Genomic DNA, 15,746 nt, shown 5'->3' on the forward strand with positions numbered 1-15,746 from the left:
CACTACCTGCCCTTCCTTCTAATGCTGGGCTTCGACCCCAGCCCAGGCTCCTAGCTGCTTCCCCCAGTAATCTGAATCTATAGGGCAATGCTTGGGGCTTCAGGTCCAGGCATTGGATGCCCCAAGGGAGGAAGGAAAAGGTCCTGGCCCCCAGCCCGTATGTTTGAGACAGTTGCTGTTGCACAGGTCTTTGAGCCTCTCCCCAGGGTTGCTTCAACCGGCTTTTCAGGTACCACTGCGTCCTCTCCCAGCGTGTGACGATCAGCCCCCCTGCCCTTGCCCACGGGCTGGGAGGAAAGAGGCCTGGATTCTGTCATGAACGTGTGATCCTGGTTCCAAAATTTGCAACCATCTCCAAGAGACCCCATGCAGTTTTGGGGACCCAGGTACCCCTTCTCTCCAGCATCCTGTGAGATGGGCTCAGGCTTGGACTATCCCTTTGGTTTCTAACCCATCCATCTATGAATACTTACTGAGCCCCAGTTATTGTCCCCCAAGTTGGGAATGTAGAAGTATCCAGCACAAAGTTTGCTGGAAGTATACAATCTGGCAGGTGAGAGACTGTTAAAAACTAAATCCAATTTAAGATTGTGATAACTACTATGGAAACAGAAGGATGATGTCACCGGGCATAACAGTCATACCTGTAATACCACACTGTGCCTGGGGATGGTCAGGCAGGCCCTTCTGTGATGCTGGCCATTTGAGCCAGGTGTGGAATGCGTGGAGCCATTAAGGTGACACTCCAGCTTCCAGGCACAGGCAAATACGTCAGGCAGTAATGAGAGGGCTATGGGAGGAGCTGGGAGAAGGGCCATGTAACTGGAGCAGAGAGAGGGAGTAGCAGAGAGACCCCCAAGAGCAAAATTGGGAAACTCTCTCAGTTCCTGGGGTTCTCTCCTCCTCCCTGACTGCTTTCCATGTTTCCAGAATTATCCAGCTGGGCAAGCTGTATGTTTAGGTCTCTAAGAGAGCTGACAGGGTGGTTTGGTGGGTTCCTGAAGGTGGACTCGGGAGCAAGGAGCATGACTGGTGGGGGAGGAAGGAAAACAGGGGGTTGAGCAGGGCAGAACCCTATACTGGGGTGGAGGGCCTGAGCAGGTCAAGGAGCAGAGATGCTAGCTAGAGTCTTCTCTCTCTATGACTCACCCTGTTTTCCTCTTCGTCCTTCTCATTGCTCAACAGCAACTGTCTTTGGGAAACACCTCCCTGACTGGGAACTAAGTCACAGCCTCACAGGGGCAATTGAGTCATGAGGGGTGGAGAAGAGGGAGGGAGGCAAAGGATAAATAGCGGCCTCACTTCTCCGGCTCCTCTCTGCACCCTCCCCGCCTTTCTAACAACATGCATCTCACCAATTCGCTCAGGTCCTGCTGCCTCCTACTGCTCCTGGGGGCTCTGCCAGCATGGGCAGCCCATGATGATCCCTTTGAGAAGGTCATAGAAGGGTTCAGCCGAGGGCTGAGCAACGCAGAGAGAGAGGTGGGCAAGGCCCTTGAAGGCATCAATAATGGAATCACTCAAGCTGGAAGGGAAGTGGAAAAAGTTATTAATGGACTTAGCAACATGGGGAGCCAGGCTGGCAAGGATTTGGACCGTGGCTTGGACAAGGTAGCCCATGGCATCAACAATGGCATCGGACACGCAGAAAAGGAAGCAGAGAAGTTAACCCATGGGGTCAACCACGCCGCTGGACAGGTTGGGAAGGAGACAGACAAAATCATCCATCATGGGGTCCATCACGGGGTCAACCAGGCGGGCAATGAAGCAGGGAGGTTTGCTCAGGGGGCCCACCATGGTTGGGGGCAGGCTGGAAATGAGGCTGGGAGGTTGGGACAAGGGGCTCACCATGCTCTTGGTCAGGGTGGGAAGCAGACAGAGAAATTAGGTCAAGGGATCCACCATGCTCTTGGTCAGGGTGAGAAGGAGGTAGAGAAGTTTGGTCAAGGGATCCATCATGCTCTTGGTCAGGGTGAGAAGGAGGTAGAGAAGTTTGGTCAAGGGGTCCACCATGCTCTTGGTCAGGGTGGGAAGCAGACAGAGAAATTAGGTCAAGGGGCTCACCATGCTCTTGGTCAGGGTGGGAAGCAGACAGAGAAATTAGGTCAAGGGGCTCACCATGCTCTTGGTCAGGGTGGGAAGCAGACAGAGAAATTAGGTCAAGGGGCTCACCATGCTCTTGGTCAGGGTGGGAAGCAGACAGAGAAATTAGGTCAAGGGGCCCACAATGCCTTTGGTCAGCCTGGGAGACAAGCAGAAAAATTTGGTCAGGAAGGTCACCATGCATTTGGTCAGCCTTCGAAGGAAGTAGAGAAGTTTGGTCAAGAGGTTCACAATGCTTTTGGTCAGGCTGAGAAGGGGGCAGAGAAATTGGGTCAGGGAGTCCACCATGCTTTTGGTCAAGCTGGAAAGGAAGGAGGGAAAGTGGTGCAAGGGGCCAATCAGGGACTTAGCCATGCTGCAATGGAGGCACAGCAGTTTGCCCATGGTCATGGCCATGGTTATTATGCTGCAGGGCAGCCTTGGCAAGAGGGAGTCAACCAGGCTGGGAAGGAGATGGAGCATTTTGGCCAGGGTGTCCGCCATACCATTGACCAGGCTGGGAAGGAGACAGAAAAGGTGGTCCAAGGGGTCCAGACTGGGGTCAACCAGGCCGAGAAGGAGGCAGAGAAAGTAGGTCAAGGGGTCAACTCTGGGGTCAACCAGGCCAGGAAGGAGGCAGAGAAAGTTGGCCAAGGGGTCCACACTGGGGTCAACCAGGCCGAGAAGGAGGCAGAGAAAGTTGGCCAAGCGGTCAACTATGCTGCTGGCCAGGCCGAAAAGGAAGCGGAGAAGCTTGGCCAAGGTGTCCACCATGCTGCTGGCCAGGCCGGGAAGGAAATGGACAGGTGGCAGCAAGATGTTCATAATGGGGTCAACCAAGCCAGCAAGGAGGCCAACCAGCTGCTGAATGTAGGTGAACAGAAATGGGGAAACTGGGGGGATGGGGGTTGTGGGAGGGAAGAGACTAAACTCTTGGGAAGCCATAACGCTGCGTTCCCTCCCATCCATCTCCATTGCTGCAGAGCTGGTGGCCAGCTGGTTAGAGAAGGTGGAAGGGATCCAGTCCCGTTGTTGGGGAACTGTCCTCCTAGATGAGAGACCCTAACCTGTCCCCACTCCTGGAACCAGGAAATAGTCCTGAGCTCAGATACTGTACAAACAGACCGAGTCTGAGAAACCCCGGAGCACAAGGAGGTGCTTTGGCCGCAGGCTCTGTTGTGTTCCGTCCTTGTGACAAGTCTCCAAGGTGGTCAGGATGAGGGTGCTGACTCTATGACATTCAGATAAGAAACTAAGGCTCAGAGAGGCTAAGGGGACTCACCAAGGTCACATGACAAGTGCCCAGTGGAGGAGAGGCAGCTCTCTTCCTTTGCTTCCTGATTGTGTGGCTGGGGAGGGGGGTGAGAGGGGGTTGAGGGGAGCTTCTCGGGGACTGTCTTACCTATATTTCTAGAGGGAACAGATGCTGGAGGCCAGGCAAGCAGCCACAGAGCAGGCACCAAGGAGGACTGGGAAGCAGTGTCAGGCTGACTTTTGCATGGCCCGGTTCCCAGTTCTCCACACCCCGTGAGCAGTCGCAGTAGAGATCAGCAAGCTGGGACACCATCTTGAGGATGAGTCTAGGTCTCAGAGCCCAGAGTCACCTCTGCTGCTTGGAGGGAGGCACAGAAGGCTGGAGTGTGGAGGAGGGGACTAGAGAGAGTCCTGGGTGAAGACCCAGACCCTGAGTGAGAGACTGAAATAGAGGCTGGGGGAAGGGCAAGAGTAGTTGCAGGTGGGGGGCAACTGGGGAGGACATGTTGAGCCACATGTGGTGGTTGAGAGTGGGCATGAATTGTGTTAGGCTTGAGGCTAGACTGTGGAAAAGCATTTAAAAACCAGGGCTGAGGGTGAATGGTGGCTTTGGCATTTGTGTGGGTCCTCCAAGTCCTCCTTCTTCAAGATGGAAACATTTCCCTAACACTGACTTTAAGGAGAGCTTGGGTGAGGTGTCAGAAAGAGGCAGGCATCCTTCCCTGAGTCCTCTCTCTCTACCTCTCCCATGGGGTCAGCAGCTGGGACTCTGGGTTGTCTTTTAGGACAGTTGAGTGAGGAGCCTGGGCTCCCACCCAGACCCAGTCATCTTAGAGGGGGGCAGGTTCTCGGGTCGGGAGAAGGGAATGGGGGGAGACCTTCGCAGGTCAAGGGATGGTAGTGATGATCTGGGCTTTGTCTTTAGGGCGCTCATCAAGGCGGGCACGCAGGCCAACACGGAGGGGCCACAACCACTACATTAGCATCTGGGGTGAGTCTCTGGGTGTAACATGGGTTTGGAGCCGGGAGTGGGGAGTGGAGGCTGCTGGAGGTTCTCCTAAGTACAGTGGTTGATTGAAGGTCAGTGACTGGCTTTGTCCTTGAATTCCAGGCCTCGGTCAACAAGCCATTTATCAACTTCCCAGCTCTGTGGAGGGTGAGTGCCTCTATGATCCCCACTCTCCATCTTTCAACCTTGAATTCCCTTCCTGTAGTCTTCTTGCGGTCAGCGTTCCTTTGGGCAGACTCAGCCTCTGCTGAGACCATCCAACCTGTTCTCCTAGCTCTGCGCTGGCCTTTCGTCACTCACTTGCAGCTTTTGGGTACTTTCCAGTCCCAACGAACAAACATAAGCTGACAGAAATTACCTCTAGGGCCCTGGGGCATCTGGGAGCCAGGGTGGGGATGCTGAAACCATCCCTCACGTGCCCATCTGGGTTCCCCATCATCTCTCCTCCCATTCTCAGTGACTAGCTGCCTCTCCTTCTCACTGGCCTTCTTGTGAATGCCTCTGTTACCCTGCCCTGCTGCTTTGCGTAGGTGAGCTGAGCGGTGGTAATTTGTCTTGGCAGGAAGCTCCCTTCCAGGCTGATAGTATAAAGGTCCCTGTGGAATTATGGTCCTTATTCTAGGTCCACAGTCTTGCTTTGTATTTTTTTTTAAAAAAAAAAACATTTGAAATTGTGTGTGTGTGTGTATACACTATGTGTTGGATTCCTGTGTGTGTCTGTCTGTGTGTGTGTGTACACTGTGTGTTGGATTCCTGTGTGTGTGTGTACTCTGTACTGGATACCTCTGTGTGTCTGTCTGTGTGTGTGTGAACACTGTGCATTGAATGCCTTAGAGTTACAGGTGTTTGCAAGCTGCCTGGTGTGGGTGCTGGGATCCACACTCTGGTCTTCACGACTGAACAGATACTGCTATTATCTGCTTCCTGAGCTTAGGGTCCAGGACCCAGGGTGCATGACAGCCCTACCTTGGAGTGGCAGAAGATCCTCTGAGGTGAAACACACAGGGTTTCTTCGGTTGAATGCCTTCCCTCAGCCCATCTCCCTGGGACTGGCAGCCCACTATTCCAAGAGAAACAGCTGTCTCCCTGTCATTTCTCCAGGGTAGACTAGGAGCCCAGATCTCAGGACCTTGTGGCCATGCATCTGTATCTGATCCCCCTCTCTTCTCTTCCAGAGTATCGCCGCCATCATGCCCTAAACTGATGTCCAGGCAACACAGAATGTTCATGTTGTCACATCAGCTGAAATGGCCTGGAGGAGCTGGGGGTGGGGAAGAGCTTCCTGGGTGTCCTTAGCGGGGGCTGCTTTGAGCTTTGTGAATAAACACGAACACACTGTCCTTTCTCATCATGGTTGACTGTGCTCTCTGGAGAGGGAAGGCAGGGTTGGCGGGCCGGGAGGGGGCTTGCATTGTTTCTTGTTGGGTGGAAGGAGGTAGGAATTCGCCATACAGGATGGAAAGTGCTGGAGACGCCAGGCTGATTGGCTTGAAGAGGGCAGTTTCTGGAGGCGAGCCACACTTGTCTAACAACATGTAGTGTTTGTCTCTGCGCTGGGAAAGGCAGCTGGGAAGGGAAGCAACCGCTGGTGGGGTGTGTGGTACCCAGGAAGAAACAATGGCAGCTTGTATCCGTTGTGCAATAAAGACATGCTGGGAGCTTTCCAGGCATGAGCTCACCGAATCCTCCGACTGCCCAATTAGGTAAAACTTCTGTTATTATCCCTAGGTATGGAGGAGTCTCGTGGAGGCTTGAGCAGTTGGAAAACACACGGGCAGTTAGTGTAGGGGACGAAACAGCCTTGGAGCTGCAAACCCTCTCCTGTTTGGCGGGAGGGTGAGGCAGCAAGCGGACTGGGAGAAGACTGGACAAGTGGCAGGGTTTCTCAGGGAAGCAGAAGATGGACGCTCAGCAGGGAGGTTCTTGGACAGGTGGAAGAGCCTCTTCAGTGATGTGGGTAGAGACACAGAAGGTCCAGGGTTCAGGAACTGCTCGGGCACAGAGGGGTAACAAAAGCAGCCAGCACAATGGTTTTTTGATCCTACTGCACGTACTGGCTTTGGGGGAGCCTAGACAGTTTGGATGCTCACCTTACTAAACCTGGATGGAGGTGGGCGGTCCTTGGACTTCCCACAAGTCAGGGAACCCTGATTGCTCTTCGAGCTGATGAGGGAGAGGGACTTGATCGGGAGAGGGGGAGGGAAATGGGAGGCAGTGGCGGGGAGGAGGCAGAAATCCTTAATAAATAAATAAATTAAAAAAAAAAAGCAGCCAGCAAGTGCCAATCATAGGGGCTGAGCAAAGCTTCCTCATGCCCATCTGTCTCACAACCCAGTCCAGATGCTGTGTTACCCCTGTTGGGTGCACGGAGATTCCTCAGGGCGAGGGCACACTGTGGATCCTTCACCGGAAGCAATAGGCCTGCATCTGGGCACTACTGACCTGCACACAGGACGCTACCTTGCATTTTCCGTGGTCTCCCTGCTGCTTCCCAGATCCAACCAGAGCACTAGGAGTGCTGCAGCACCCGGGAAGCGGCCTGTAGGATTTCTTCCTCCAGTGTCAAGTGCGCTCGCGGGGGTGGGGGTGGAGGGTGTCTACAGTTGCCCTGGGGAACTAGGCTTTGCTGGGGGTGATGTTAGACCACAGAAAGCCCAAACCAGGCTGCAGTTTAGTCACAGAGCGCCTGCCAATACCAAACACCCCCTTAAAACACAAGAAAGACACCCCAAGGCACCTAGGAGCCTACCTTTGCACAACAAAGGCAACATCCCAGGTGTTTCTAATGTGCTGCCCTTTTCCCATCTGATTTTGTAGAGTCAGTGCATGCCTTTAATCCCAGTCCTCAAGAGGCTGGGGCGAGTGGATCTCTGTGAGTTTGAAGCCTGCCTGGTCTACAGAGTGAGTTCCAGACCAGCCAGGGAGACCTTGTCTTATTTTTTTTTTTAAAGGAAGTATTATCATTTCATAATAACATCTGAAATATTCTGAAAATGTTTTAGCCAAAAAAAAAGAAAGAAAAGGAAAAGAAAGGAAAGAGATTGCGATTTCATCACTCAGATTCCCCCCTTATCGTTTTGAATTTGCTTGAGCACACACTTGTCCATCTAGCCTCAGAACAACCCTTTAAGAAAACAGTATTTATTTATTTAGCATGTGTACGTGTGTGGGCATGCACACGCCACAGAGGAAGACAACTCGTGGGAGTCTATTTTCCCTTTCCACCATGTTGGCCTCAAAGTCGAACTCAGGTCCTCAGGCTCGGCTGCAGTCTCCCTCGGGTGCCGAGACATCTTGCTTCTTCTTACGATTATCATTTTATTATAATAACTATTTTATTGTTATTATTTTGTTTTTTTTTTCAAGGCAGGATTGCTCTGTGTAGCCCTGGCTGTCCTAGAGCTTGTTCTATAGACCAGGCTGGCCTCGAACTCACAGAGATGCACCTGTCTCTGCCTCCCGAGTGCTGAGATTAAAGGTGTGCGCCACCACCACCTGGATTATTATTGCTATTACTATTATTATAATAGTCTTTCCCCATTTAGACCAGATTGGTCTCAAACAATTCTTACCATATGCAGTGGTGCATGTCCATCCCAGCACTCAGGAGGCAGGGGATAAGGGTGGGTGATGGGGTGGAGGGAGGGGAGTAGAGGGTTGCGGAGCAAGAGGACCCCCAAGGCCAACTGGGGCTATATAATTCATCCTTGTCTCAAATCAACAAGGATCCCAGTAACGACAACAAAACAACAGGAACTCTTCATCATCCTGCTTCTACTGCGGATTGCTGGGATCGTAGGCATGTGCCATTATCAACATGTTTTTTTAAAGTGCATTTTAAATTATACTGTGGAAATCTGTGGGCTGCATGTTGGTAACTAGAACCAGGTCAGACACTTGGTGACACTGTGCTGGATTCCCAGAGAGGTACCGGTCCTTCTGGGAGGCATCCTTCATCGCCTGCTTTCCAAAGGCAGTATTCAAGGGCACCACCATTCTTTTACCAAGTAAAAGCTTGCATTGGCTATTTTTCAAATTCCACGTCTTTATTTATGTGTTTGTTTATGTATCTGTGTGTGCAGGTGCGCTGGTGCCGTGACCAGTGTGTGGAAGAAATCAGAGGACAGCTTGGCCAGAGATGATTCTGCCACTCGGGGGCCCTGGGATTGGACTCAGGCTTGGCAGGCAGCCCCCTTATTTGCTGAGCCACTGTTCATTTCTTATGACATCTCCTCACCCGGATTGTTTACAGAGTAGCCCTGAGGGTACCAGAGGAACGTCAGCTGTACCCGAGGAGACTCCCAGGCCCCTCTCTTTCCTGGGATGGGCGGGGTTTGCTGCCCTCTGCTGGAATGTTCCCTCCTCATCCTCTGGGTCACAGCTGCCTTGACCATGTCCTACCTGACCATTACTTCCCATACTCTCTCATGACACCCTGAGCTCGTTTTCAGGGTGCCTGTGGCAGTTTGCAATTATACCACAAAATGTTACTTGTTGAACACTCATCTCCCCCATCCAGCTCTGGCGCTGAGGTCAGGGGCAGACCCAGATGTCTGACACATGAGCTAACCGGGCCTAGGCTGTGGACTGAGAGGAAGGGAGAAGCCCTGGGATGGGAAGGGTGGGTCCAGAGAGACAGAGGAAGGACCAGTTTCTGCAGATGCCTGGGAGTAGGATGAGGAATTTGGGCGGGACCTCACTGCTGCCTCGCCACCTTTCAGGGCCCTTGCTGGGTCTGTGCTAAGCACTTTGCAGATGTGATTCATTGTGTCTTCGCAAGTCCCCAGAGGCAAACACCTCCAATATCCCCCTCACAGATGATGGAGAAGCAGTCAGAGGGAGACAAGTGCCTAAGGCCACCCAGGGGAGCCCTTCCGTGTGCTGCCAGGCCACCTGAGAGGTGGTCTGCCCTGTGACCTGCAGCAAGGGGGTAATGGGCTCTGTTTATAAACAAGTTTCTGATTTGCCCTTTAAGGACAGGTGTGTGTGTGTGTGTGTGTGTACTACACGACTATAAGTCAGGGTGAGGTTGCACCCATCTGACACCATGGCAGAAGGGATTACAGAGCTAAGGTAATAAGACAGAACATGAGTACAGGCTAGCCTGTACTACACTGTGAGTTCCAGGCCAGCCTTGGCTATGTTATAATACCATGTCTCAAAATACAAAATCAGGTGGCTCCGCAGGTAAAGGCTCTTGTTGCCAAATCCATGACTTAAGTTCAGTGTCCCCAGGCCCCACATGGTTGAAGGAGAGAAAAAACAACTCCCATCAAGTGTCCTCTGATCTACTCGTGTGCGCGCGCACATGCACACACGCACACTCATGCACGCACACATGCGGGCATGTACTCACATGCACACAAAACAAATCAAAAATAAAAATTAAAAAATCATCAAGAACGTAGCCAGGGCTTCACACAGAGAAACCAACCCTGTCATAAAAAACAAAAACCAAAGTCATGAATAACAATGGCAATTACGAAGAAAGCAAGCATCCCGACAGGTCACGGAGTCCTGCTGCTTCCGTTGGGGCCCTCTGTGCACTGTTTGAAACCTTTCCTGTTCGCTGCAGCTGAGCCTCACATCTGCCCGTCTTTACAGAAGTGCTGAAGGCTCCAGGAGAGGAGTAGGATGTGGCAGTCCAGGCTGCAACCAGGGCCCCACAACACGGAGGAGGGACCTGAGCAGCCCCAAGACTATCTCCCTGCTATGCTTTGTCAGCCTCCCTTCTTTCCCCGAGGCCTTCCCACTGGTCTCTGCGTACTTCCCACCCCAGAGGGCTTCCAAAAGCAGCAAGTGTCCCCCAACCAAAGTCCAAAAGCAGCAAGTGTCCCCCAACCAAAGTCCTCACAAGAGTCCCCAAGTCCCCAGAGCCTTCCTCCCTCTCTGACTTCAGCATCTCCCATTGCCTGCTCCAGCCACAGTGGTCTTTAAGCAGAGTAAGCAGGCGCCTGCCGCAGGGCCTCTGCATGCTGTCCTGCTTGAAGACTCCACACCTTGATTGTTTTCTTCCTGTAGACGGCAGCCTATCAACTGACCTGAAAGGACTCTCCTTGTTCACGATGGATGCTGAAAATGCCAGCTACATTTTCCCTATTCCTCCCAGTTGTAGGTTTCTTTACAGTTCCGCCTAGCTCTTGATAAGCTTCAGTGCAGGAAGTAGTAAAGAGGAGAGAGACAGAGATTTAGACAGGATGTTATTAGATGCAGGAAGGAGACTGCACTCTGGTACTGAAGGGACCAGCCAGAGTCAGGCCTGGTCCACACTATTCCCCATGGTTTTAAAAAAAAGTCTGTTAGGTCAGAGAGGTGGCTCAGGGGTTAAGAATACTTACTGCTCTTGCAGAGGACCCAGGTTCAATTCCCGGCACCCACGTGGTGACTCACAACCATCTGCAGTTCCAGTTCCAGAGGGATTTGATGTCTTTCTCTGGCAGGTGTGCATATGCATGTACATGTGCACATGCGCGTGCGCGCGCGCGCACACACACACACAGACACACATGGCAATAGGCAAAATATCAATACACACAAAATAATAATTAACACATAAGCTTGTTTATTTGTTTATATATGATGTGTATGTGTGAATATGTATGTTCACGTAAGTGGGGTGTCATTTACATGCAAGAGCCTTAAACCTTGTTTGAGACAGAGTTTCTTTGCTTGCAATCATGTACTCTACACTAGCTGGCTCAAGAGCCTCTGGGCGTTCCCCTGTCTCTCTCTCCAGTCTCGCTTTAGGAGCACTGGGATAACAGATGGGGGCTACTGTGTCTGGCTTACATGGATCCTGGGGATTTGAACACTGGTCTTTATGCTAGCATGGCAAGTGTTTTATCCACTGAGCCACCCTCCTAATCCAATTAGAATACTTTTTAAGGTTTTCTTTATTTTTAGTTTCTCTGTATGGCTGTTTGCCTGCACCTCTGTCTGTGTGCCACGTGCATGCAATGTCTGTGGAGGCCATGAGGTGTCAGATCCCCGGAACTGGAGTTACCGACGGTCATGAGCTCCCATCTCTCCAGCCACCCTCACTTTTTTGAGACAGGGGGTTACATAGCCTGGTCTTGAACTTGGGATCCTTCTGCCTCAGCAGCCGGAGCCATGTGGTCACAGGTGTGTCCCCAAATATGCGGCTCATCAAAATGAACAAAAAGATAGGGTGAAACTTTTATCCGCATGTATACTGCATAAAATGACAACAGGATGGCTCTCTGGCGTGACTGAAGAGAAGGGTTTCATTGAAGACATGAGGGAGAGAACAGCCAGAGGCATCTGGAAGAGTTCAGAGCAGACAGAGCATGGAGTAGACAGAGCATGGCCAGCAGACTGGACCTTGCCTTGAGAGAAGCAGAAGCAGAGCAGAGGGGGAGAGAGGGAGAGAGAGGGAATGGGGTGAGAGATGAAGAGAAAGAGTGTGGGCAAGAAAGAGAGGGCAAAAGAGGGACAAAGAGAGAGACCATAGCCCAAACAGCGGGGGTTATAAAGAGAAATGAGGGGTTGGGGGGAGGGGTGTGTGTGAAGGTCTAGGTACCCGTGATACTGAGGAAGCATGGAAGCCAGCATGCAATCTGGAATGCAAACAGGCACCACAGATAGCCACTCGTCTCTTCTGTCTGAGGGGCACAGCTCCTTTGGTAGAGGGAAACTGCTTCACGAGTTCTGAGGAATGCCACTTTTTGTCCAATGGTCAGAATTTGGGGCAATGGAGTTTCCTTTGGACCTGATATACACAATGTATTTTGATTGTTTCCACCCCATCCCCATCTTCAGCTCCCCCAATGACCCACCACCCATATCCCTCTTTTTTGTTATTGTTACTATTAATAGCACCCCCCCCCCCCCAGTCCAGCAGTGCTGATCATGTGCCAATAGCTACGATGGAGCCATCTGCTGGGAGTGGGAAACGCCTCAGTGGCCACATTGCAAAGAAAAGTGACTAGCTCTCCTTCAGAAGCCATCAACCACCAACAGCTCCTCAGCTAGGGTTGGGGCCCCAGGAGCCCTCTCCCATCCGTGCTGGAATGTGGCCTCCCTCAGTCTTGTACAGGTTGTATGCTGGCAACCACAGCAGTCCCGTCCTGTCCAGCAGCCAGCAATGTAGCAGCTCCCATCTCCATCCTCCAGCTCTTAGTCTACACCCACTCTTTGGGGATGTTTCCTACGCCTTGAACTGTGGGAAATTGATAGAGGTGACCCATCCAAGGCTGAGCACCTGCTGTCACTTGTTCTCATATATCGACCAGTTTTGAGCCTCTGTGTTAACCACCGCCCACTGCAAAAAGGAGCTCCTCCAATCACGGTGAAGAGCATCAAAAGTCTGTGAGTATAAGCATAAAGACTAGCAAGGAAGTTTGACATGACCGTTTAGTGAATCAGGGTCTATGATCTCTCAAGTCATAGGCTCTTGGCCAGGTTTACAGTGCCATACACAAACTCCCTTCTGTGGAGCGGGTCTCAGGTCCAACAGAAAACGACTGGTTACCCCATAGCCATCAAGCCACTATTGCCCCAGAGGCTGTAACTTTCGGGGCAGTTCAGTACTCCAGGGTGCAGAGCCCAACCCTGGAGAAGACCATTTTCTCTTCCGGCAGTCTGCACGGCACCTTCCAGCACTGTGAGAGCCAGCCAGCTGGGAGAGAATTTCCTGAACAGTAGGAGACTGATTTCTGTATGTTCTGTAACCAAAGCGTGCGAGTGCCACAGAGTCCAAAAGAGGGCGCTGGACCCCCTGGAGCTGGAGTTGCAGCCAGTTGTGAGCCATGTGATGTAGGTGCAGGGAACTGAAACTCTTCCTCTGGAAGAGCAGCAAGCACTCTACCTACTCCCCAGCCCCCAGGCAGGGTTTCTCGGTGTAGCTTTGGAACTTGCTCTGTAGACCAGGCTGGCCTTGAATTCACAGAGATCCGCCTGCCTCTGCCTCCTGAGTGCTGAGTTTAAAGGCGTGCGCCACCACCTTCCAGCCACAGCAAGGATTCTTTCTTAGTAATCACTGAGTCATCTCTCCAGCTAACTTTCCTTTATAACAAAGAACACCTAGCAACTGTACCCAGCTACAAAACAATGCCTAGGACAGATGATTGTTTCTTATTTTAATGAGCAATATAAAGTATTCTATTCATTATCATTATTATTTTTATCATCATTGCCATCGTCGTCATCATCATCATCATCATCATCATTATATGGTGTGTATGTATCTTAGTGTATGCATGCCCCACGGTACATGTGTGGAAGTCAGAAGACAGCTTTCAGTCCACCATGTGAGGTCGGGTGATCAAACTTGGACGGTTCGCCTCGGTGGCAAGGGCCTTTACCTGCTGAGTCATCTTGTCAACCTGTAAAATACTTCTTATTATATTCTTTGTTGTTTGCTTGTTTGAGATAGGGTCTTGCTGTGCAGCCTGGGCTGGCCTTGAATTCATGGTTCTCCTGACTCACCTTTCCCAGTGCAGAAGTGTGTGCACCATGCCAGGCTCCCGGGATAGTCTAAGGAAGATAGTAAGCTGGCTAGGACACGGAAGACAAGCACTGATGGAGATGGGCAGAGCAGGTGTGCAGGGCTAGATGCGTGAAGCCTGGCAGGGGGACCACAGTGAGCATTGTCTGGAGTTCCTCCTCTATCCACCCTGTGAGTGGGATCGGTGGGCCCAGGCAGTAGAGGCTCTGTCTCTCATCCCGGGGACCCAGACTTCCTCCTGCGTCCCCTCTTCCCACGTCGCTCCAGAGAAAAATCAAGATTAATTCCATCTAGACAAGGTTTGGTGTGACACACTGGAGTGACAGACAAGGCTTAGGAGCTCAGGCTCTGCCAAAGGCAGGTCTGGGCTTGGCTCTTGGTTCGGCTGCGGGCCGTCTGTGTACTCTGAGCCACAGTGTCTACATCTCTAAATGGAGGCAATAAAAACAGCAGTCTTCCTGGGTTAGATGACTCTGACCATACAGAAACCGGCACAGAAATCTGGGTGCATAGAAAGCTTTTGATAAACTGGAACTGTGATTATTACTATTAATATTAGTAGTATTTTAGCTGAGTGTCAGCAATGGCAGAGCAGGGAGGTTGGAGCGGGGGACAGTCAGGAATGGTGTTTATACACAGAGAAGTGTTGAATGGTACAAGCTGGGGTGCGGATGTTGGGGTGGGGAGAGACGTTGAGAAAGGCAGATGGAAACTGGCCGCTCCTAACTAGGTGATGAAGCCGGATGATACAAGACAGTTCCAAGTGGGAGGGCCCAGGGCCCCTGGGAACAGAGAAGCAGTCACACTTGTCAAACAGGGATGAGATGTGGGGAGGATGCTGGGGCTCCCCACTGGAACGGTGACTGAGGGCGAGGGGGTGATCTTGTGCTGACCCTCCTCCCTCACTAGAGCTGCCCTGGCCCCTGGGGAAGGCTGCGGGTAGCAAGCAAGCAGCACAGTGACCATGAACTCTTACAGATCCACATGGCCCTCCATCCAGGTAAACAGGATGGGTGTCTGGGTCAGCTCCCTCCCTTGGTCTTTCCTGCCTACTCTTCCCTTGCGGGTGGCTGACCCGCCCAGCTCCCCTGCTCCACGCCCAGTGCCCCTGAGCTCTCCATGACAGATGCCGAAACCCTTCCTGGCTTGGCCGCTCAGAGGTGTTCCACTCCGTCAATACCAGAGTCCTCAGAACCTCAGACCTTAACAGACGTTCCAGAGTTCCCAATGTCTCCTGGGCTGGGCAAGAACAGTCAGTCACCTGCAGGTGGGGAGGCATCCTAGGGGAGAGATGAGAGCAGGGAATGCCTGCTGAACTTAAGAAGGTGCCAAGAAGGGCCACCTCTTACCTGTCCTCATGCCCCTGATCTTGCTGGCTTACCTGGGATGGGTCCTCTATCGTTGTTGCTTCCCTGACCTTATATCCCTGGGGTCTCACCTGCTTGTGATTCCTGTTTCCTAAGTACCCCCACCCTGCCACCTCCAGAAGACATCAACACCTATCTCCTCAGATGCTCCTGTCCCCACCCTGTGCCCCAAATTCCTGTGGTTAGGCAACTGGAACACTTTTGCATCCGTCTCATCCTCGTCTTCCCCCTCCCTCCCTGATGTCCGGCTCGCTCTCTGTTTCAACACAGGCTCTCACTCACAATTAAGCTTCATTACCCTATCGGCGGGTAGGCCCTGAGTCACTGGAGGAGGGACCTTGTGCTGCCCAGCCCTGCTACCTTCTCCCAACCTACAGTATAAGGGGCAGTGGCAAGAAGGACGATTCTGGAAAGCAGGGGAGTCTGGGAAGAGAGAGAAGGGCTGTGGGTCCTGAGGGAGGGAGAGCAGAAAAGCAGAGGAAGAAAGAAAGGCAGGAGGTTCCATAGTACAGAGGAAGAGAGAAGGGAGCAAGAACCACATTGGGCTGCAAAGATCCACAGGGGAGAG

The 15,746-nt window shown here is 52.1% G+C and overlaps 1 protein-coding gene across 2 annotated transcripts; it reads left to right on the plus strand.

Moving 5' to 3' along the window:
- The first annotated feature begins 1,344 nt into the window (after positions 1-1,344).
- On the plus strand, positions 1,345-5,671 carry Sbsn (suprabasin). Of its 2 annotated transcripts, none has more exons than XM_041653663.1 (4): positions 1,345-2,952; positions 4,262-4,327; positions 4,448-4,492; positions 5,521-5,671. In XM_041653663.1, the coding sequence occupies exons 1-4, from the start codon at positions 1,345-1,347 to the stop codon at positions 5,542-5,544; spliced, it is 1,743 nt and encodes a 580-aa protein (XP_041509597.1). In that variant the 3' UTR covers positions 5,545-5,671. The 2 variants fall into 2 exon arrangements, with proteins under 2 accessions (XP_041509597.1, XP_041509598.1); XM_041653664.1 differs by having other exon boundaries at positions 1,345-1,698.
- The last annotated feature ends 10,075 nt before the right edge of the window (positions 5,672-15,746 follow it).

This window comes from Microtus oregoni, unplaced genomic scaffold (assembly GCF_018167655.1).
Source record: "Microtus oregoni isolate MIOR12 unplaced genomic scaffold, Mior012 000006F_ref0000085, whole genome shotgun sequence".
Classification (NCBI taxonomy): domain Eukaryota; kingdom Metazoa; phylum Chordata; class Mammalia; order Rodentia; family Cricetidae; genus Microtus; species Microtus oregoni.